The sequence below is a fragment of the Microtus oregoni genome, unplaced genomic scaffold (genome assembly GCF_018167655.1).
Source record: "Microtus oregoni isolate MIOR12 unplaced genomic scaffold, Mior012 000032F_ref0000030, whole genome shotgun sequence".
Classification (NCBI taxonomy): domain Eukaryota; kingdom Metazoa; phylum Chordata; class Mammalia; order Rodentia; family Cricetidae; genus Microtus; species Microtus oregoni.
In genome coordinates this window covers 14,538,430-14,562,978 of record NW_024543091.1, presented here as the reverse complement: position 1 = coordinate 14,562,978, position 24,549 = coordinate 14,538,430, and the positions used below count along the sequence as shown (strand labels likewise).

Genomic DNA, 24,549 nt, shown 5'->3' with positions numbered 1-24,549 from the left:
ACTGGGCATGGTGGCATAGGCCTTTGTAAGCTCAAGACCAGCTTAGCCTACACAGTTAGTTCCACACCAACCAGGGCTACAAAGTAAGACCCTATCTCAAAGGAAACAAAAAATACTCTTGTCCCACTGCCATCAGTGCCCACAGTTACTTTTCCTGAGTTTGATTGCACTTAGGGACTCTTAAGTAAAAAGCGGAATTATGAAGTTTTTGATCTTTGGTAAGTGGTGTGTTTCAAATTCAGCTTTCTTTTTTTTTTTTTTTAAATATTTATTGATTTATTATGTATACAATATTCTGTCTGTGTGTATGCGTGAAGGCCAGAAGAGGGCACCAGACCTCATCACAGATGGTTGTGAGCCACCATGTGGTTGCTGGGAATTGAACTCAGGACCTTTGGAAGAGCAGGCAATGCTCTTAACCTCTGAGCCATCTCTCCAGCCCCCTCAAATTCAGCTTTCTGTCAGGCTCATGTGTTTGTAGCATGTATCAGAATTTCTTGCTTTTTAAGACTAAATAATACTCTGTAAATATATCATTTTGTGTTCATTTATTTATCCATTGGTAGATATTAAGGTTGCTTTTACTGTTTCTCTTATGAGTAATATTCTCTGCAAATAGGTATATAAGTATCTGTTTAAGTCCTTGTGTCACTTGCAATGGGGATATGTCTTACTTAGGGTTTCTAAGATACCATGACTCTGGCAACTGTTATAAGGGAAAACATTTGGTGTAGTGGCTTACAGTTTCAAGTTCAGTCCATCATGATGGAGCATGGCAGCATGCAGGCAGACATAGTGCTGGAGGAACTGGGAGTTATACATCTTGATATGCAGGCTACAGGAAATGGTCTGTTCACTGCTGTGACTTGAGCATATTTGAGACCTTAAAGCTTACCTCCACAGTGACACACTTCCTCCAACAAGGCCACACCTATTTGAACAAAGCCATACCTCCTTATATTGCCACTCCTTTAAAAAATGTATTCTAGCAGTGGGACTGTTAGGGTATGTGGTCATTTATTTTATATTTTGAGGATTCCTAGATTGCTCCCCGTATTGTTGCACTATTTTATTTTCCTCACCAGCTTTGCACAGAGTTCCATCTTCTGCACCTCTTCACCCTTGTGTGTATTCTGGTTTTGGTTTGTATTTTAGTGATAGCCTTCCTAACGAGAATGAGGTTCTCTATATAATGTGCAGATGTCCAGTTGCCACTATATCATTTGTTTTAAAGATACCTTATTTATTTTCATTTTATGTGCATTGGTGTTTTGCTGTGTTGCATGATTAATAAAAACCCAGAGACAGATACTACGGTTCAACTTGAAGGTCAGAAAAGCAAAACAGCCAAGCACTGACTCTTATCTCTACCTCAGTCTAAAATAGTGATCCTGCCTCTAGGAATTTCAGAATGAGACTTGGTGAGAGCTGTCTCCTCCTGTCTTATATTCCTCTCTAGGACTGAGATTAGAGGCATGCACCACTACCTCCCAGTTTCTGTGGCAAACTAGTGTGGCTACTGGGATTAAAGGTGTGTGTCACCGCTGCTTGATCTGTAAGGCTGACCAGTGGGATGTTTTACTTTCTGATCTTCAGGCAAGCTTTGTTTGTTAAAATAGAAATTAAGTATCACTACATGCCTGTATGTATGTCTGTGTATGAAAGTGTTAGATCCCCTGGAACTAGAATTACAGACAGTTCTGAGCTGCCTTGTGTGAGTACTGGAAATTGAACCCAGTTCCTCTGGAAGAAGTCAGTGCTTTTAACTACTGAACCATCTCTCTAGTCCCCACAATATCATTTTTATATCAATTATTATATCATTATTATCATTGTTAACAAAGCTCTTTTTCCTCTATTTAATTGCATATGTACCTTTGTCAGAAATCACTTGAGCATAGTTGAATGGGTTTATTCCCTTTTTGTGGTGGTTTGAAAGAAAATAGCCCCCAAAGTGAGTGGCACTATTAGGAGGTGCAGCCTTTTTTGAGTAGGTGTAGTCTTGTAGGAGGAAGTGTGTCACTATGAGGTGGACTTTGAGGTCTTATGTATGCTCAAGCCACACCCATTGTCTCAAACCACTTGTTGTTGCCTACAAGATTGTAGGGCTCTCAGCAATACGTCTACCTGCACACCATCATGTCTCACTATGATGATAATGGACTGAGCCTCAGAACTATCACTGAGCCAGTCCAATTAAATGTTCTCTTTAATTAGAGTTGCTATGGTCATGATATCTCTTCACAGCAATATCAACCCTAAGACACACTTGTTTTCTGTCCTGTTCTGTTGGTATGTATTTCTGTCACCTGTCAGAAGTATAGTGGTAATACTAGCTTTATAAGTGAACTTGAAAGTTTCTCCCATCTTCTATTTTCTGAAAGAAATGTGTAGAATTGGTGTTAGTTTATAAACATTTGGTAGCTAGCTTCCTTAAGTGAAAATAACTGTTTACATTTAATTTTGATGTTTTGATGATCAATTTTATGACAATAATGAGTAATATGATAGATCACAGTCCAGAGAAGAGAACTGAAATACAACTTTAAGATTAGTATATGGGGGGTGGGGCTAGGGAGGGCTGGAGAGATGGCTCAGTGGTTAAGAGCACTGACTGCTCTTCCAGAGAACTACGGTTCAATTCCCAGCACCCACATGACAACTTACAGTTGTCTATAACTCAAAGATCTGACACTCTCACACTGACATACATGAAGGCAAAATGCCAGTTCACATAAAATAAAAATAAATTATTAAAAAAGATTAGTATCTGAAACAAATAGGCATCCTATAGTGCCTATATGCTTATAGCTTCATTGTTTGTTCTCTGTCCTTTGATCATATTTAAAAATCATTTTGTCTTATCTTAGAGTTTCTATTGTTGTAAAGAGAAACCATGACCACAACTCTTAAAATGGGAAACATTTAATTGGGGCTGACTTACAGTTCAGAGTCCGTTATCCTCATGGTGAGAAGCATGGTGTCATACAGGCATACATGGTGCTTGAGAAAGAACTGAGAGTCTACATCTGGATCTGTAGGCAGCAAGAAGAGAATACAACACTGGGTGTGGCTTGAGCATCTGAGACCTCAAAATCCACCCCCAGTAACACTTTTCCTCTAACAAAGCCACACCTCCTACCAGTGCCAGTCCCTATGGGCCTATGGGAGCCATATTTATTTATACCACCACACATCTAGTGTTAGGATTTTGGAAGATCAGAGAGCATCTTTTAGAAGTATTTTTTGACACACTGTCTGTCTGTCTGTTTGTTGACTTAATTGATCCTCTAATAGGCATTTCAGTCCTCTTCCAGAAAATGTTTTATATGTTTTTGTTTACTTATTTGCTTTGATTAGCTTTAATGCATTTACTATGATACTCACAGTGTTCTTAAGATTGCCCAGGTTCAAGTGTGGTAGCTTTAGAGTCAGGTGAGGTTTTGATCCTCATTTATAGTTGATCTCATAAAGTTCTTTTATCTGGTTTTCAGAAAGTAAAGTGATTATTTGAGGTAAATTTTTAATTTGTCCTGTATTCCATAACCATTTTATTTGAATATAGGTATGATATGGATAGTATAGCTCTGTAGATGGGTCATTATCTTTTGTTCTGAGGGCTTTTTACCTTGGGGAAAATTCTCTCTCTCTCTCTCTCTCTCCCTCTCCCTCTCCCTCTTTCCCTCTCTCCCTCTCTCCCTCTCTCCTTTCTTCAATCTTCTCTCTTCTCTCTCGGCTTTTTACCTTGGGGAAAATTCTCATATTCTCATTCTCTCTTTCCTTCCCTCCCTCCTTCCCTCCCTCCCTCCCTCCCTCCCTCCCTTCCTCCCTCCCTCCCTCTCCTGACTAGGGATGTAACTTTTGGTCTATAAATAAATGATCATTATCCCACAATTCTCTCTGAAGTATCCCATGGAGCAATTACTATCAGACATTACATTTCTTCATAGAATCATGCTCTAAGAACAGGGAGAAAAATGAATGACCATATGATATAATATATAAATATCATAAATATCTCTAATAAATTTCTATTGGTAACTATTCTGATTTTATAGTGCTGCCAATTGAACTCAGATTGTCAGTCTTTTCCAAATAATGGTTTGAACACTGAGACTAGTTCTTTGATCTCGGTAGATAGCTTTCTACTTTATGAATTGAAACAGTTTCTTTGTGTAGCTTTGGAGCTTGTCCTGGAACTCACTCTGTAGCCCAGGCTGGCCTTGAACTCATATAGATCCACCTGCCTTTGTCTCCCAAGTGCTGGGATTAAAGGCGTGCACCACCAGCGCCCATCTAAATTGGAACATTTTTAAAGTCAGGCTTTCCTTCTTTGTAGGAGAGAATTTGCACATTAACTATCATAATGATTTTCCTTTTTCTGTTTTTAATTTTTACGCTTCATGAAATTTGCATGTCATCCTTGCGCAATGGCCATGCTAATCTTCTCTGTATCATTCCAATTTTAGTATATGTGCTGCCGAAGTGAGCACCATAATGATTTTCTTAAAAGTACTGTGGCTCTTGGATTAAAGTGGATGACAGTTGGATATTGAAATTGATGTCTTTGTTTTTTGGACAGGATATTCAGACACAAAACACTCAACCACTCTAGTAAGTTCTAGTAAAGAGTCTTCTCCCATAAGTATCTTTAAAGATCTTTTTGACTACACTGTTGAGAAGTGTACTTGTAGTACTCTACATGTGGGTATAGTCTATAATCAGCAGGACATCAGGTGTTGTTGCCTGATTGTGCCACCATAGAGAAAACTCATTTTAACTTCAGTCTTCTACAGCATTCCCATTCTTGTTTCCTTCTCTTATAGTCTCAAAGACTTACACATAGCACCTCACTTGTTCATCACACCAAATTTTGTCTTAGTGTCCATGCTTGTTTCAGTTCAGAGGTACACCTTATTTCTGATCCAGCTGTCTTGTTTGTTTCAGTTCAGAGGTACACCTTATTTCTGATCCAGCTGTCTTATGATGCAACATAAGATACTAATCTGTGTGGCTTTGTGACTGTTTTCCTCACTGTGTAGTAGGGGAAATAGTTCTTTCCCTTCTGGGTTACTTATTAACATTTCCACCCCAAGTTTTAGTTTGTTTTCAGTTGTTACATACATTATAAAATTTAAGCAGTAATGAAAAGTACAAGAAGCCTTTTAGAAATTTAAAAGATGTTGAAACCTCAAAAGTCTCATCTTTTAAGAAGAAAAGCTGTTTTTACATTTCTACCTTTTGGTTTATTCCATGATTTTTATTGTGAATATTAACATATTCTGTGCACATAATAAATTTTCCTGTGCTTGAAACCTGGAGTTGACTCTGCAGGACCAACCCTAAAGAGCGTTGAAGCTTAGCAAAGTGTCAGTGTCTTGGGGTATAGCCAGACCCTTCTGCCAGCTCACTCATTGGAATACATAATGGATTAATGGAAAAAGAAGTTCCAGAATCGTAAGATTAGGACACAAAATGTTCTTGATTAAAATCCCAATAGAGGTATGATTATCAGATGTTTTGAGTCTCTTTCAATAACTGAAAATAAAAAGATTAGACTAGATTTAGTTTTATGTAGTGTTTTCTTTTATTCAATTAAAATTTATTTTATCTAACATTCAATGAAATTTTAAAGTTGTATTCAATCTCAATGTACTTTTTCTTACATTAAGTGGTATTAAATGGCATTTAATATGCCTCTATTACATATTTGTAATATAACTTAAATCTCATCTTGTTTAGTCTTTATGAAAAACTCTATGGGATGATGTTGTCTCAGAAGGACATAAATGGTTAATGTAAGTAAAATACATATAGCTAGTGAAAGATCTCAGACTGGCGTTCTAGAGGGACACTGAAACAGATATTTTGGTATGGAGTTTATTAAAAGAGTTATTAGTGCCCTGAACAGATAGAAAGCAGCATGACAAGGGCTATTAAGAAAGGAAATTAGGGCCTCTATGGCTTAAGTGGGAGTTTCTTACACCTTTCTGAGGATGGAGATGATTTTACAGCACAAGCCTGCAGCTGGGCTCTCTGATTCTCGTGCAGAAGTCAGGGAAGGGGTTAGAAGTAGGATGTGTGGCCATCTTTAATGTAAACTCACTTCCCCAAGTGAAAGATCCTGGCACTTGAGAAGTCTGTTAGCTAGAGATTCATGGTCTCTCAGAAGAAGCCTGTCATTATCTCTCAGAGGCTGCTGCAGCTATTGAAGCCTGAGCAACAACTGGATTCTAATGTTACCTTCTAAAGTAGCTGTAGAATCAGATTTTTTTTTTGTTAAAAAGCAGTGGTTTATTTCTTTTCTTTCCTATGTTATTGTTGTTGTCCTAGGTAGGGTTACTATTGCTGGAATGAAACACCATGGTCAAAAGCAGTTTGGGGGAGTGGGTAGTTATTTGACTTAAGCTTCTACTGTTCATCATCAAAAGGAAATCAGGACAGGAATTCAAACAGGGCAAGAACCTAGAGGCAGGAGCTGATGCAGAGGCCATGGGGGAGTGTGCTTATTGACTTACCCCCAAAACTTACGTGGCTTTTGGGTTTTTGGTTTTTTGGAAGTAAGGTTTCTCTACGTAGCCCTGGCTGTCCAGAAACTTATTATGTAAACCATGTTGGCTTTGAACTCGGAGATCGGTCTGCCTCTGCCTCCCAAGTGGTAGGATTAAAAGTATGCACTACCTGGCTTTCTTATAGAACCCAGGACCACCAGCTTAAGGTGCCATCACTCACACCTTTCCCCATCAATAACTTATTAATAAAATGTGCTCCAGACTTTCAAAGAGTCCGATCTTATGGAAGCATTTTCCCAATAGAGTTTTTCCCTTGATTCTCTCCTTTTAGATGAGTATAGCTTGTGTCAAGTTGACATAAAACTAGCCAGCACAGTTGTTATATATGTCATGATTTTGCAAGATAAGATTAGTTGTGGATTTTCTTTTATGTTTATTTATTTATTATGTATACAATATTCTGTCTGTGTGTATGCCTGCAGGCCAGAAGAGGGCATTACAGACCCCATTACAGATGGTTGTGAGCCACCATGTGGTTGCTGGGAATTGAACTCAGGACCTTTGGAAGAGCAGGCAATGCTCTTAACCTCTGAGCCATCTCTCCAGACCCTGAGGATTTTTTTTACTTCAAGAAGTGTGACATATCTGAATATGTGTGACTAAACATACAGAATAAGTATTATCATGATGCATTTAATGTTCGTAGGTATCTATTGATACTTTGAACTATCATTATTGACTTGAAATTCTGTTTGCATTGAAAGAAATGAGTGAAATTCTCAGATTGAGACTAAAGGCACTTGCATGCGAACACATACGCGCGCGCGCGCACACACACACACAAATTGTTCAGTATCTAGTCCAGGAGGCCATTGGATCGGATCCCCTGAAACCGAGTTACAGACGATTGTGAGCCACCATATGGGTGCTGGGAATTGAACCCGGGTCTTCTGAAAAAGTAGCCAGTGATCTTAACCATCTTTTCAGTTCCACTGAAATGGTTTCGGTGTTTACATTCCCACTAGAAATGTATGAATGTTGAATGTTCCACATCCTACCAAAATACTGGTTTTTTCAGTTTTTACTTTGTTTTTGGTTTTTGTTACATTGATTTGTTCTCTGTGTGAGATATATGTTTGCATGTGTGTGTATGCGTATGTGCCCGAGTATGTATGGTGGAGAGATCAGAAGACAACTTTGTGAAGTTTCGCCCTCCACCTTGTAGATTCCAGGATTAAATATGGGTCATCAGGTTAAGCAACAAGTGTCCCTCTTACCCTCTTAACCATCTTGCCAGCCCTTAGTGTTTTTAATTTTTTATATTCTGATAGTATGCTGTTATTATATCATTATGTCTCCCTCCTTTCCTGAATGCCTAATTATGTGGTCTATCTTTTCATGTATTTATTGAACATCTGTATATAATATTTATGAAATTTCTATTCCTGTTGTTAATATATTTATTAATTGGGTTAACTGTCTTTACTTTTGAGCTACAGGAGTTCTTTATATATTCTGGACATCTTTTGTCAGATAGGTACTGTACATACTCTTCATACTCTTTTTTTGTGGGTTTTTTTTTTTTCCAGACAGGGTTTCTCTGTGTAGCTTTGGAATCTTTCCTTGGACTAGCTCTGTAGATCAAGGTGGCCTCAAACTTAGAGATCCATCTTCCTCTGCCTTCCGAGTGCTGGGATTAAAGGTTTACGCCACCACCCTGGCTCCTTTGTTCTTGTTTTTCTTTTTTTTTTTTAAGATTTATTTATTATGTGTGCAGTGTCCTGTCTGCATACAGGCCTGCCAGAAGAGGGCACCAAATCCCATTACAGATGAATGTGAGTTATTATGTGGTTGCTAGGAAAATTGAACTCTGGACCTCCAGAAGAACAGTCAGTGCTCTTAACCTCTGAGCCATCTGTCTATCCTACACATAAATCTCTCTCACTCTCTTTCACTGTCTCCTTCTCCTTCCCTCCCTCCTCTTCCTCCTCCCATCTTTATTCTCCCCCCCCCCCCCCCCCCCCGCACATGCTTATGAACGCGCGCGCACACACACACACACATTTATCAAGACAGGGTTTCTCTGTGTAACAGCCCTGGTTGTCCTGGGATTCACTTTGTAGACCCGACTGACCTCAAACCTAGTGAGATCCACCTGCCTCTTCCTCCCAAGTGCTGGATTAGAGGTATGCACAATCACTGTCCCGCCTCGCACATATTCTCTTAATTGATACTTTCAACACATAGAGTTTGCTTTTCATTTTTATAGCATCCAAAGCCCCATGTAGCCTAGGCTGGTCCTGAACTCACTACGTAGCTAGAAAATGATCTTGAATTTCTAATCTTCCTGCCTTCACCTCTTGAGTGCTGACATTAAAGATGTATAACAGCACAGCTGGTTTATAATTCATTTCTCTTTCGATAGTTAGTACTCCTACATCTCATGAAAGGTTTTCTGTCTTTGAAATTGCAGCCATTTCCTATAGTTTTTTTTTTTTAAAAAAAAATACATTATACCAAAACCACAGAGAAACCCTGTCTCGAAAAACCAAAAAAAAAAAAAATACATTATAGTTTCAGCTTTTATTTTTAGATTCGTTTGTTTATTTGAGACAGGGTTTCTCTGTGAAACAGTTTTGGCTGTCCTGGTACTCTCTCTCTCTAGACCAGGCTGGCCTAGAACTCAAAGAGATCCACGAGCCTCTGCTTCCTGAGTGCTAGTGTTAAAGGCATACACCACCACTGCCTGGCTATTTTTAATTTTTATCTAGCTTTAATTATCCTATAGTATGAGGTGAGTTGATTTCTATACAGATATGTTCAGTTTATGATGTTCAGTTTATCATATATTGTTGTTAAAGGATTCTTCTAGTTCTCTAAATATCCTTGATTTCTTTACAAATATGTTGACTGTGTTGAAGACAGTCCTCATTCCCACCTCTTTTTTGTTGCATGTAGTATTGCTTTTCTCTGGCAGCTTTCATGGAATGCTTTTTGTGTTTTCATCCTTCTGTGCTGACATGAGTGTATAATTGTACGGTTGAGAGTTTTCAGGCTTCTGTGAGGTTTTGTTTGTCAAAGTTTATTTTAAAAATCTGACCCTTTATTTATTATGTATTTTGTCTCATCTTTCCTCACCTGTCACACATAGACTGCCTGGTTTTGTGTTTATTTTTCCTTTAGGTTCAGTAAGATCTATCAGTTTTCCATTTGTGATCCTTTTACTATTTGTTGTCCTGTAAAGTCATCCAATGAGTTTTTTATTACATATTTTTTATGTTCTAGAATGTCCATTTATTTTTTATTTTTATACCTTAAATTTTTTCAGTTAAACCACCTCCGTGTACACATTTATCATGACTACTCCTTACATACTTGAGCTTGTTTGCATTCTTTTTTTTATGTTTTGTGTTTTTTGTTTGTTTGTTTGTTTGTTTGAGACGGGATTTCTCTTTGTAACAGCCCTAATTGTCCTGGAACTAGCTCTCTAGACTAGTCTGGCCTCGAACTCCCAGAGATCCACCTGCTTCTGCCTCCCAATAATTGGGATTAAAGGCGTGTGCCTCCACCGCCCAGCAATAATTCTTAACTTTAAAAATGTTATCTGCTATTTTTGATACCTGGATCATTCAAGATTTGGTTACTATGAGCTGCTTTTTCTCTGAACTCTGGGCTGGGCATGCATGCAGGTACTCTTGCACATTCAGAAGCTAGAGGTCAGCCTGGAGGATTGGCTGGTTGGTTGTTTTTGAGACAAGGTCTCTCACCAACCTTGGACTCATTGGTTAGACTAGGCTGACTGGGCAGAGTAGAGTCCCCGAGATCTTTGTCTCCCCTTTTCAGCATCAGGATTACAAGCACACCACCACACCTACTCTTTACATAGGTCCTCATGCTTGTGCAGGGTCATACCTAGATTTTTATGTTAGTGCTAGAATCTGAATTCTGGTTCTCATGCTTGCATAGCAAGCACTCTTTTTTTTTTCTTTAAATTTATTTATTTATTAAGGATTTCTGCCTCCTCCCCGCCACTGCCTCCCATTTCCCTCCCCCTCCCCCGATCAAGTCCCCCTCCCTCATCTGCTCGAAGAGCAATCAGGGTTCCCTGACCTGTGGGAAGCCCAAGGACCGCCCACCTCTATCCAGGTCTAGTAAGGTGAGCATCCAAACTGCCTAGGCTCCCCCAAAGCCAGTATGTGCAGTAGGATCAAAATCCCACTGCGATTGTTCTTGAGTTCTCAGTATTCCTCATTGTTCGCTATGTTCAGCTAGTCCAGATTTATCCCATGCTTTTTCAGACCCAGGCCAGCTGGCCTTGGTGAGTTCCCGATAGAACATCCCCATTGTCTCAGTGTGTGGGTGCACCCCTCGCGGTCCTGAGTTCCTTGCTCGTGCTCCCTCTCCTTCTGCTCCTGATTTGGACCTTGAGATTTCTGTCCGGTGCTCCAATGTGGGACTCTGTCTTTGTCTCCTTTCATCGCCTGATGAAGGTTAATATTCAGGAGGATGCCTATGTGTTTGTCTTTGGATTCACCTTCTTATTTAGCTTCTCTAGGAACATGAATTATAAGCTCAATGTCCTTTATTTATGACTAGAAACCAAATATGAGTGAGTACATCCCATGTTCCTCTTTTTGGGTCTGGGCATAGCAAGCACTCTTAACTATTTAACCATCTCTCCAGCCTCCCAAATCACCTTTAAAAAAATGAGGCTTTGTAGCCTCAAATGATATGCAGCCAAAGCTAACTTTCCACTGCTGATCCTTCAGCCTCCATCTCCCCAGTTCTAGAATTAAAGGTCTATATCACTGTGGCCTACCCCATCAAAAGAAACAAGCAAAAAGACAAGTAAAACAAGTTTATAAAAATACCATTAAGTCTGTTTTGTGTTGACCAACTACTTCTGAACACCAGGGCCTGCACTGGAGTGTAGTTAATATACCCAGTGACACTCCATTGGCAAAAACTAATTTTTCCCTTTGCTGGTGGCTATCAGTTGCGATAACTTTTTGGTTAGAGGTAATAGCCCATGTCCACTCCTTCCTCTCAGTACTGGGACTCCATCTGACTTGAACCTGTCTGCGCAGGCCCTGTGCATTCTGCCACAGTCTCTGAATCATGTGTGCATCAGTCCTATTATATTTGGAGTCATCCATCACCTCTGGCTCTTATAATTGTTCTTCCTCTTCTTTTGCACAGATCCCCGAGCCCTGGGGGAGGGATTTAATGAAGACATCCCATTTAGGACTGAGTGCTCCAAAGTCTCTCTCATTCTCTGTGCATTGTCTAATTATGGGTCTCTGTGTTAATTCTTATCCACTGCAAGAAGAAGCTACTCTGATACAAGCTGAACAAGGCACTAATGCATGTGTATAGCAATATGCCATTAGGAGCATTTTATTGCTTAAGTTCCTTTAGCAGTATTAGGTTTTTCCCCTAGGCTCATACCTGTGTAGTCTCATGTTCTTGACCCCATTAGTGGTGTTTTTAAGTGGGCTCTATATCATGGAGTAGGCCTTAAATCCAGTTTTAAAAAGTGGTTGGTTACTTCATAAACCAGCACTATTCATAATTTCAAAAAATTTAGACGAAAGCTCTTTAATATGGAAATGAAACAGATATCTGCTGTCACTATCATTCTTCATCATTGTATAGGAGATTTTTAACTAGAATAATTAGGAAAGAAATATAAATACTGAAAATTATCAAAATATTATTAATTATTCATGAAATGTTTATCTGCAAAAGAATCTATATTCCGTTAAAACTAGTAAGAGTACTGGAAGACTAGTGGGGATGAAGGTCAGCCTAGAAAACCAATCAAAAGTCAGCTAGAATATGTGATAGAAATATTATCAGTATGTCATTTCTGAGTTGTTATGGAATTAATCTGCTCCTCCAACTGCAGTTCAATCTCTGTCAGTATCATTTGATGTAATTCTTAGGAGAACTGTGGAATTTGAAAAAAAAATGTGGATAAATGAACCTGGCATAGTAATGTACACCTCCCAACACTGGAAAGCAGAGACAGACAGATTTTCGAGTTTGAGGCCAGCCTAGTATACGTAGTATACATAATAAGTTCTGGGCCAGACAAAGTTTAGATTTATGTAAGGAGACCCTGTATCAATTACTTTATTAATTAAATATATATACAAAAATATTGTAAAATTCATCTGGAAAAGTGAATGTACATGAATCATTGGTCATATTGAAAATGGACAAGGAGAGTCAATAATAACTGGATATAATGTATTGAAAGTGGTACTACTCAGGGTTAAACAATAAAATTAGTAAAAACAAGATAAAATTCAAGAACAGATTGAAGATTACATGAAAACTTGACATAACAGATTAGGGAACAATCAAATTGGGAGAGAAAAATATGTATATTACACATACCATACACAAACATCCCAGGTAGGGATTGAGATTTTAAAAGATGACAGCATTTTCAAAATAGAATGTATATACTTAGCTGTATAGGGTCTCTTTCTTCTTTGAGGGGGTTGTCCTTTTTTGAGTCAGGTTTTTGTGTAGCTTTGGAGCTTGTCCTGGAACTCACTCTGTAGACCAATCTGGCATCAAACTCAAAGAGATCCTTCTGCTTCTGCCTCCTGAGTGCTGAGATTAATAGCATGCGCCACCACCGCACGGCCTTTTCTTCTTCTTCTTCTTTTAAGATTTACTTTTAAAAAGTGTGTGTGTGTGTGTGTGTGTGTGTGTGTGTGTGTGTGTGTGTATGAGAGAGAGGGCGGGAGGGAGAGAGGAATATGAATATGCTATATTTTTGTGCATGCCCACATAGGCCAGAAGAGGGTGCCAGATTCCTTGGAATTGAAGTTAATGGCTATAATAAACTGCTCAGTATGGGTGCTGGAAACCAAACTCAGATCTCTGGAATAACAATAAGCATTTCTTAACTGCTAAGCCATCTCCCTAATCCTAGATAGAAGTTCTCAAGACAAAATACATCATAAAGAGAAGGTTAGCCAGGCAGTCTGCCTTTATGTCACGTATGCCTTTAATCCCAGCACTCAGGAGGCAGATGCAGGCAGATCTCTTTGAGTTTGAGGCCAGACTGGTATACAGGCTCCAAAGCTACATAGAAAAACCCTGTCAGAAAGAAAGAAAGAAAGAAAGAAAGAAAGAAAGAAAGAAAAAAAGAGAGAGAGGGAGAGAGAAAGTTAATACATTGGATTAAAAATTTTAACTTTGACGAGACACAGGTGCTATTAATTAGCAAAGTCAGCTGTATGTGAGGAGTTGGTATCTAAGATATATGACTTCCTGTAATTTAGTATCATTAGTCTGACCTGAGCCAGAAATTTAGCTCAGTTGATAAAGTATTTGTCTCTCAAACATGAAGACCTGAGTTAAGGCCCCAGAAATCACTTTAAAATGCTGGATTCAGCACTGGGAAAGAGTCAGGAGGATCGTTGGGTCTAGTCAGACTATTCTGATTCTATTGTTAAGCCCCAGGGCAACAAGACACTGTCTCAAAGGAGGTAGTGTGGAACTGAGGTTCTCTGTTCTCTACATGAGCAAACGTATATATACATGTACACACAAAAACATATAATAGCCAGATCCACATAAAAATAGACAAAGGATGGGAACAATTTAAAAGGAAAAAAATCTCATGTTCAGTAGGTAACTGAAGAACACACACAGCATTGCTGAAGAAAAATGTCAGTTAAAAAGTATACCCACTTATATCCACTGTAATGATAAGTTTAAGTGTGTGTGTGTGTGTGTGTGTGTGTGTGTGTGATGTAAGTAGCTGCACAGTGGTGGCATACACCTTTAATCCCAGCCCTTGGGAGGCAGAGGAAGGTGCATCTCTGAGTTTGAAGCAAGCCTGGTTTTTTTAAAGCCTGTTCTTTAGAGCGAGTTCCAGCACTGCCAGGACTATACAGAGAAGCCCTGTGTCAAGAAACAAAACAAACAAAAAATCTTTTGTAGGGTTATTCAAAGAGAATTTTAATCCTACCTACCTAGAAGTACTTGTTACTCTTTCAGCCATTCTGAGCTTTACAACTAAACTTAATTCCATCATACCTTGATGTTTTTGCCATCATTGTTTTTATAGAATTGAAATATAGATATAAGTACACAATTCTGATGCTATGTATATTAACTGAAATGAGATTTTAATACTGATTTTCACTTTATAATCTATATCATATATCAAATAACTGGATTTTTTAAAGATTTTTTTATTTATATTGTGTGAGTATTTGACTATATCTGAGTATGTATGTATGTGTACCACATGCATACTCAGATCTGGATTGACAGGTAGTTATGAGCCTTTATGTGGGTGCTAGGAACAAAAACTGGGTCCTCTGCAAGAGTAACAAATGCTTATAACCAAGCTAGGTGGTGGTGATGCACACCTTTAATCCCAGCATTAGGGAGGCAGAGACAAGTCTGGTCTACAGAATAAGTCCCAGGACAGCCAAGGCCACACACAGAGATAACCTGTCTTGAAAAAACAAAAAATAAAAGTGCTCAGAACCATTGAGTCATCTCCTCTGCTCCATAACTAGGTTTTGTTGCATCTAAGTGGCTCTTAGACTTCTTGTGAAAGGTAATTTGGTTTATGGTATCTTTTAAGACTGTGTAAAGTATCTAAATGTTTTTGCATAATTTGCTTTAATTTATACTTTAATGGGTATTATAACAAAATAGAATACTTAATAAGATGCTTCAGTTTTTCCTTAGTGTATATAATTATTATTTCTGTTTAAGAGGAGTTATTACATATAATAATGCTCTATTCTTTATTAACTCTAACCTTCTTTTTCTTTTAGCAAAACTGTACAATCTAAAGTGGACTGCATTTTGGTAAGTGTAATACCTAACATTCTGCCATACTTAAATTAGTAATTGATTCTAAATACTGCTAAGTTGTGTGAATAAAATTTTACATTTATAACCCTCTTGCTATGTTCATTATCAGCTATTTTCTTGTATGTATCTCATCAATCCTAAAAATCACAATTGGAAGCAATTGTGGTTTTGAATCTTATTGATCTTTACTAAAAGATTACTTAAACATTTAATTTAAATGAGTCATTTTTAAAATTCTTATTACTATGTAATTATTTAAAGAAAATATTTTAAATGTTTGGATTGATTAATTAGATAACCTTTGTCATCATTGTTTTGGTGGCTAATGTTTTGGAATTCAGCTACAAAGATAATGTAAATTTAGGTTATAATTATAAGTACTTAAAAACTTTTAATATTCTTGGTGAGTTTGTTTCTCTGAGTTTTGTTTTTTTTTCATCTTTAGGTTGCAGTTTTTAAGATTTTTAAGATATAATAATAGTTTTAAATTGGTAGTTCCTTGGGTCTTGAAAAGATTTTATTTTTATTTATATGTGTATGTGTGAGTGTCTGTACATGTGTACAGTACCTGCAGACCAGAAGAAGCTGTCAGGTTCTCTAGCACTGAAGTTGCAGGGGATTGTGAGCCTCCTGACATGGATATTTCAAGAGCTCATGACTGCTGAGCCATCTCTCCAGCCCTCCTTAGGTCTTTTAAATGTATGGGGGGAAAACCAGGCCATCTTTGCATGTAATCCCAGCAGTCATAGAGGTGAAGTCAAAGTGACTACAAGTTTGAAAACCAGCCTAGAATACTTAGTGGGACACACATCTCTCTCTCTCTCTCTCTCTCTCTCTCTCTCTCTCTCTCTCTCTCACACACACACACACACACACACACACATATACACACACACCCTCTCTCTCATACATACACACACTCATTCATGCATAGACGCTCATACACAAGCACCTGCTGGGATGACGATACTACCACTCCCTATGCTCATGAGCATCCTACAGCTTTGCACTGTTAAATTATGAATTGTCCTTCTTCTATCCACAATTTGTGGGGTTTGTTTGGTTGATTTGAGGTATCTGGTGTTGTGATAGGGATATGATAGTTTTCTAGTGTTTTCTGTTATTGTTAGCATAGACAAATGAATAACAGTTGTTCATAGGGGGAAATTCCATAAGTTCTGTACATTTCTAATTTAATGGCTGAAGGATGGCTTTGTAGGGGTGTTTTTACCTGTATTTTTCACGTCCTGTTTTCCTCCCTGGCTTCCTTCTTTTACCCCTCTGCTTCTTGTCATTGTCTTACAATAATTCTCTGAAATAGGTTCTTGCTTCCGTTTTTACAAATAAAATAACGGATAATCTTAGATTGTTATATGTATGCCATAAGGCATACATACGTACTTTGGAAGATTTTCCATGTTTTCTCATCATGGACAAAATAAGAAGATGAGTAACATCAATTAAATACTAAATAAGAAGAAAAGAGTTTGTATTAAACAAACAAGTGAGCCTGAAATATCAGATATTGATAAGTGCCATCATAAAATTTGAAAAGGACACATTAAGGCAAATGATGGTGACTAAAGTAAACTTAAGTAGGTGGTCAGGAAAGGCTTCTTTGAGGTCATAATAGCTGAGCAGACCTGGTCGGGCAAGATGGCTCGGTGGATAAAGAAGCACTGGCAGTAGCCTATCAACTGAGTTCCATCTCCAGAACCCAAATAAAAAGAGAAAGAGCTCCACAAATTCATCCTCTGACCTCTGTAAACATGCTGTGGCATGCATGTGCACACACACAATAAACAAAAACAAAAAAATCAAAGTTGTGTAATGACCTGCCTGTAACACATAGTAGACAAAGGGAACACACATTCAAAATTAAGAATGAGTTTTTAATATTTGAAAAATAATAAGGATTTCAGTGAGTTAACTCATGGAAGGAAGGCAAATGATAATGGTAACAGAATTAGAGTAGGAAGGAGTAGTTTATGTCTGGTGTGCATAGCTGTGACAGGAAAGACACATGCATCCTAAGCTCATTGAAAGCCAAGTAAAAAACTTAGTAGAACAGAGTGCTCAGACTTTTCAAAAATATTGCTGAGTCAAGCATGGTGGCACATACCTTTAATCCCAGCACTCGGGACAAAGACAGGAAAAATTCTGAGAGTTCAAAGCCAGCCTGGTCCACATTACGAGTTCCAGGGCAGCCAGGCTACACCAAAAGACCCTATCTCAAAATAACAACCCCCACAAAAAAATTTGTGTGTGTGTTTATCCATACATAAGGAAAATAGAATGGAAGTAGAAAAGCACTAGAGAATTTTGTTCAAGTGATGGAAAATGTTAACTATTTTTAAATATTTTTATTTTTGCAATTATAGAATAATAATTTTTTTAAACCAGAACTGGAGAAATGGTTCAGTGGTAAGAGCACTGACTACTCTTGCAGAGGATCTGGGTTCAAGTCCCAGCACCCACATGTCAGCTCACAACTATCTGTAACCCCAAAATCTGACACCCTCACATGACATACATGCAAGCCAAACACCAGTGCAAATGAAATAAAAAGAAATAATTTTTTAAAAAAAAATTCTAAATCTAGGAACTCAGGAGCTGAAGCAGGAGGATTATGAGTTCAAGATGACAGGTCTTGGGATCTTTCATGATGCAATGTTCAGTTCTTTGTATCTCGAAGAATTGAGCAAAACAGAAAAGCAGTAGTGAAGGCCATTGATTGAGTGACAATGAAAGCCAAGTACACTCCACAAGGCAATGGGCTCCAGAAAGCACATGGTTCAAAAGCTCCTGTGCTTAAAGTGGCTTTTAGTTACAAAGAGGAAATGAAGGGGTTCCCTGAAGGGATTAGATCCTTCTTTAACTGGCATGGATGATTAGCATCTCTGCTTATGTAATATTATATTTACTACACGTGATCTAGTCTATAATCTTTATAGCCATCTGCTTGGGATGCAGTCCATATGCTTGAGCTTTTAAGTGGTTTGTGGTATCCCAAAGGTCACCTTGGGAAATCTTGTTTTCTTAGTGCATATGTGTATCTTTGGAGTAGTCTCTTACTGGGTTTTGTTTTCTAGCCATAGTCAGATTTTTTTTCTATTGTTAAAGAGGGTTTGTACAACTAAGGAACTGTCTAGGGCAGTCCAAGGGGTGTTTTCAGTTACTTGATCCTGGAGTTAACCTTCCTGGAGGTACATCTAACCCTGCTTCCTGCTTCATTTAGACACAGGCAGCCTCATTTTGTAACATTACTATTCAGACCAAATGAGATGGAGTCACGGTAGCAGTCTCAAGCAAGAATAATAGGGTCCTAAGAGTTGTTTACTGAAGTTCAGATGTTTCTAGTAACTTAAGTACCTCTTCATTTATTGTTTTCCCTTAGGCAGCTTCCAGATGCACACAGCTGCTCTTTTTGACTATTTTGTGTCATTCTGTAAATTTTTTTTTTCGAGACAGGGTTTCTCTGTGGTTTTGGAGCCTGTCCTGGAACTAACTCTTCTAGACCAGGCTGGTCTCGAACTCACAGAAATTCGCCTGCCTCTGCCTCCCGAGTGCTGGGATTAAAGGCGTGCGCCACCACCGCCCGGCTCTGTAAATGTTTTAAAGGAAGCATTTGCCAACATCGTTTGCTTGGTTGATTTTTGTCTTGTTTGGTTTTGCGGATGGGAGGAGTATTGTTCATTTATTTATTTGTTTTGAGACAGGTCTTTTTCTAGACTGTGTTTCCCTCCACATCAATGACATCACCTCATTGTCTTGTCTGCTATCACTTTATATGAAGTCTGAATTACAGACCTACAAACAACTCAAATTCTTTTTGCCATTTCCATACAAGTTTTAGAATTACTTTGTCAATTTCTATTTTAGAAAAATTGTTCCATTAATACTTTTATTGGAATTGCAGTGACTTTATCAAAGTCCTCCCTTATGAGTCTGGGATGTCACTATTAATTGGTTCTTCCATAATTTCTCTCAATACGCTTTTATAGCATTTTCATAGATTTCATACAAATTTTCTTTTTTTCTCTGATAATTTTTTATTACTTTATTTTATTTTATTACTTCCTCCCCTCCTCCTACTTCTCTTCCACTCCCTATACAAATTTTCTTAAAACTATTTCTAAATAATAATTTTTTAAAGTTTGAATGCTATTGTGGTTGGTAATTAAAAATTTTTATTAGCTAGTGACTTGCCTATATTTATATTGATCTTTTGTCATGCAGCCTCACTACTTATAAACTAAATGCAGTGATTGTATTTTTATTTTATGTTTACGAGTTTTTTGCCTGCATATATATAAAGGCACCTTGTATATACAATGCCTGCAGAGGCCAGAAGATGTTGAATTCCCCTGGAGCTAGAGTTACGGGGGTTTTAAGCCAACTGTGAGTGCTGGGAAATCCAGATCCTCTGCAAGAGCAGCCAGTGCTTTTAACTCTCTAGCCCTCTAAACAGTAATTTTATGTGGAGGCTTTAACACTTTATGGCTGCTTAATTATATTATTAATGAATAGTACTTTATTCCCCTTCAATTTATGTCTAATTATTTTTCTTCGTTGTATCACAATATTGAATTGATTTTTCTATTTCAAATGTGAAAGAATTCACTGGGGGGAAAATTGGTCTCTGGCTTCTGGTGAAAATGTAGTAACACTAAACCCATCTTCCCACATGCTAGTAGTTGTGCCTGAGTTCTCCTCCAGGAGTGATAGGAGTTCTCAACTCTTTTTAATTCCCACCATCCTTTACATCCTCAGCAAAGATATTTTACTCCAGTGTTCTCTATTTATATTACAATGCTTGACATTGAAGTTTGTATTAGAGTCTTTGTGGGCAAAGTTCTTCCAAGAATCATTCTTTATAGGGTTGGGGAAACCATAATTATCTATATGAGGACAGAAAGTGTGGGGGGGGGCTCTATTTTTGTATTGTAATAATGTGTACTACCTCCTATCGTTGTTTCTGGCACCATTACAATACTAAGTCAATAGAAAGCAAAATATAACAAAGTTGAATATAACAAAGAATAACAATATCTTGTAGGAATCTCTGCTGTAGGTCAGCCATTGTGCAAAGCATTTGCCTTTTTGCTTTGTGGCAATGCTTTTGTTTTAAACTATGCTTCCCAACATTTTTTTTTGCTTACAGCATTTATCTTTATTATGTACATAAATTTTGTCTATTGTTCCGTTTCCTGTTACTAAAATATAAATAATACCTAGAATGTACTAAATACTTAATTCTACATGAATGAATGATTTCATTTAATTTTGAAACTTTCAAGTGTGTTTCATGATTATTTTAAATGGTACGAGAATTATCTTATTGTTCTTAACTGCTAAAGTGATGGATGGACTAAAAGTGGTTGGGAACACTAGAATATAGGATACATGCTTTCTGAGAACCAGACTGATAGTAAAATGAGGGCTTCTAAGGGAGATTATATACTTCCTGCCCCTGCCAATGTGTATACTACAATACATCATTGGAGAGGTTTGTATAAAGCATGGACCATTTGAAAAGTTCCTTTCTTCCTCTGCTAGAGGAAGCATTCTATAGTGAATGCTAAGTGCTAACCAAGGTCAGCATACTAACCCAGACTTGACTAAAACTAAAATTACATTTTGGAGTATCTAATTAAAATACACAATGGCTTTTAAATGCTTGTAGTTGGAAGATAGGTTTATTTTTGAGATAGCCTTGGAGTCACTTAGTAAAGATGTTCTAATTATCTATGATATTTTTATTTAGTCTAAAAAATTCCATGTTGTTTCTTTCCTATAGTTTTCTTTTAATGTATTACTATTAATCCAATTTTTAAGAATTAAGCAGATAAATAAATAAAATTAACATAAAAACCCAAAGTATATTTGAAACCACATTCCTAAATGTGAGCTTTTCTTAAATACAGAGAATGTGTACAATTGTAAATAACACACATAAATGAAATTGACTGTTCAGGGTTGTGGGGGGTTATTTTCCCTTCAAAATTGAATCTGTGTTTAAACTGTGCTTTATTAAGAATAAATTCTGAGTTAGGCAATGGTGGCACAAGCCTTTAATTTCAGCACTCAGGAGGCAGAGGCAGGTGATCTCTGTGCGTTCTAGGCTAGCATGGTCTACAAGAGCTAGTCCCAGGACAGCTAGGACTGTTAGAGAAACCCTGTCTCAAAAAACAAACAAACAAACAAAAAGAATAAATTCTGAACTAGGCATGGTGGTACTGGTAATACCAGCTTTCAGGAAGCTGAGGCAGGTGGATCTCTTTGAGTTCAAGGCCAGCCTGAAATATGTCAAGAGTTCCAGGACAGCCAGAGCTGCATAATAGAATGACCCTGTCTTGAAAAGACCTTTTCCACCCTCACAACTCCCCAAAAAATTCTGTCATCAGAAATAGCACTAACCAATTTACTTTCCATTACTTTAGTTTTGCTTGAAATAAGTTACCATGGATATCTTCATTGAAAAAGAGTTACAACATGAGTGTAACCCAAATAGAAGCCACTGTTGAAATTCAAACTATAATGTCACCTGCATAGTTCAGAAGGGTTTGCTGGTTTTATTTCAGTTTTTTTAAACTTTCTTTAGCATTAGTCACATTTTAGGTATTTGAAAATTAGAAATACATGAGTAGCTTTTGGGGAAATATTAATAAGTTTACTTGGGAGGAAATGTTTTTATGGTCTTTCTTTTTACCCTTTTTTTCCAGCAAGAAGTTGAGAAGTTTACAGACCTAGAGAAACTCTACCTCTACCTTCAGCTGCCTTCTGGTCTCAGCAGTGCAGAGAAAAGGTAGCTCTGTCCTTGTCTTGGTCACAGCTGTCTTGTTTGGAGGATGGGGCTAAGCTGTGTGCATTATGATTGGCTGTTGTTTTAGTAGTCCTAAGCTTTTCAGAACACAGACTGGCGAAAGAATAGATCATTTGGGTCTTTGATAATATTTGGTTAAGTATTTACCTGCAGTTTTTACTAATTTATTTGTGGAGCTGGCTAAATACTGTGAAATGTAAGTTGGATTTTGTTGTATAGGTCAGTGGGAGTATTTATACAGTATACAAATTTGTGAAAATGAAAAAGAACAGAAAACCAAAGAATAACCAAATAAGTATTCTTGATTAATAAGGTGTGGGGTTGTTTTAAATGTAGTGATAAGTAAGCACATATGAGATAAAAGAGAGGGAAAAGGAAGTACAGTGTTAAGCATAATTCGTGGTAGATATACCTCACTTTAAGTGCTTGAGGTATTGCTTTAGTTTCATCATTAAAAATACTTACGTGGAAAAAACTGTTCTTCAGATTCTGTTCTTAAGTGTTTAATTACCTTTTAGTATTTCTGAGGTTTCGTTCTCCTCATATGTTATTTCCAATATTCTACTCATTTAAAATTGCCCTTTAAAAGAAATGCAATAAAAGTTTTCTTGATTTTACCTGTCCTGCCTCATACCAAATGTAATAACTATGTAAATTATTTCCTGACCGAAAAATGTGTTCAGTATTTTGGAATCAGATGACTCTTTAGGAGGCTGAGATGAATGTCAGAGTAGCTTGCCTTGTATTGTGAATAATGCCAATTTCATGAGCTCAGTTTATAAAAGTACTACCAAATAATAAATTCATGTTTTGGGTAGACATGGTAGTCTATGCAAAGAGCCTAGTTGTGAGAAGGGTTGTAGTGGGAGATTGATCCTCTTGAGATCTCTCCCATCAATTTTAGAGATGGGGTGTTTAGTATGATTTCATGGTAGGTACTTCTACATGGCATATTCTTTGAGTGTGCAGACCAAATGGAATATAAAGAATTTACCATAATATTTGTTTTAAACATTTAATGATTTAGTAAGTATAGGCAAATGAATGGGCAAGTAAGTTAGGAAATATTCACACAGAGTTGATTTTGGCCAAAACAAATACCTAATGTTGTAATATCCCTACCACCTATCATTCTTTAGAATCCAAACCAGGAATGGGACAGGTTCATAATTGCAGTCGGACACTGATTGTAAAAACTAGCTCACAATCTCAAATGAGCAATTTGTTTATAGATTCCTGTATATAGATCCACCATATGTCCTGAGCTCAATTTGATTAATTAATATGTTTTTAACATAATGTTTAGGCCTTGCTTTTAAAAATTATTAATGGAATTGCTATCTAGTTCAGCTAAAATTTGTCTATATTTTATGATTAGTGATCAGAATGCCATGTCATCTAGTCGGGCACAGCAGATGCATGCCTTTTCCTGGATTCGGAATACCTTAGAGGAGCATCCTGAGACTTCACTTCCCAAACAAGAAGTCTATGACGAATACAAGTAAGTGTTCTGTGTCTTAATACCATGATATATTAAAGCATATGTGTACTATGTGGTACAGTGATTGATTTTTGTCATTCCTTACCATCTAGCTTTAGAAAATTCCATGAGTCCTTCCAGCTCTAAGCTTTTGTGGTAGAATGAATATAGAGCAAGATTATTAAATAAAGGGTTTGTCTAGGGTTCTGAGGGTAAGATGATGGCATAGGGATACCGAATTTAAAAGATTCTTATAGAATTTCTAGAATAGCAAGAATAGTGGGAGGGACTAGAGGGACAGTGGATGGCAATACAGAAATCAGTGTATAAGAAAAAACTAAAACATCTTTTGATATTGGGACTTTTTAAAAAGTCACTTTTCATTAATTTAAAACTAATTAATTTTCCCTGCCAAACAAAAAATGTTGTGAATTATCTATTCAAGGATAAGAGATCAGTGACATACAAAATATGCACACACACATATAACTGATATGCAAATAATTTCTTTAAATGTAGGAAACAAAAGTGCTTTCGTTAGAGGGCTTCTGAGACAGAGCATGACTCGTAAGTGAGAAATTCAGTCTTGCTTAGTGTGTTTATAATTTATCTAAAAGGAAGAATTTATTCTGGTAGAATAAAGAAAGCCAAAATTATGTGGTTATTGAAACATCAAACTAGCAAAAATTAATTTGTTGTAATTATAGAATTTGTAAGAAAATTGTCAAATAAATGCTATTGTTAATTAGTTTAAAGTTACGCAGAGAAGCTACATTTATTGAGAAGATTGTTGGTGTCTAAAAAGAAAGCTTTGTAGTTTTACTCATATTCCTTAGCTCATGAAAGGGAACATAGTGGGGTTATAGAAAACACAG

The 24,549-nt window shown here is 37.3% G+C and overlaps 1 protein-coding gene and 1 non-coding gene across 3 annotated transcripts in view; one reads left to right on the top strand and one right to left on the bottom strand.

Moving 5' to 3' along the window:
* The window catches only part of Rfx7 (regulatory factor X7), an 84,512-nt gene that overhangs the window by 33,315 nt on the left and 26,648 nt on the right, over nt 1–24,549 (top strand). For both annotated transcript variants that reach the window (XM_041679436.1, XM_041679435.1), the window contains exons 3-5: nt 15,329–15,362; nt 22,094–22,176; nt 23,573–23,695. In XM_041679436.1, the coding sequence (XP_041535370.1) occupies nt 15,329–15,362; nt 22,094–22,176; nt 23,573–23,695 (240 nt within the window). The remainder of the gene's footprint in view (nt 1–15,328; nt 15,363–22,093; nt 22,177–23,572; nt 23,696–24,549) is intronic.
* LOC121466253 lies at nt 4,386–4,493 on the bottom strand. Its single transcript, XR_005976736.1, has one exon. It is a non-coding gene; the product is annotated as a U6 spliceosomal RNA (small nuclear RNA).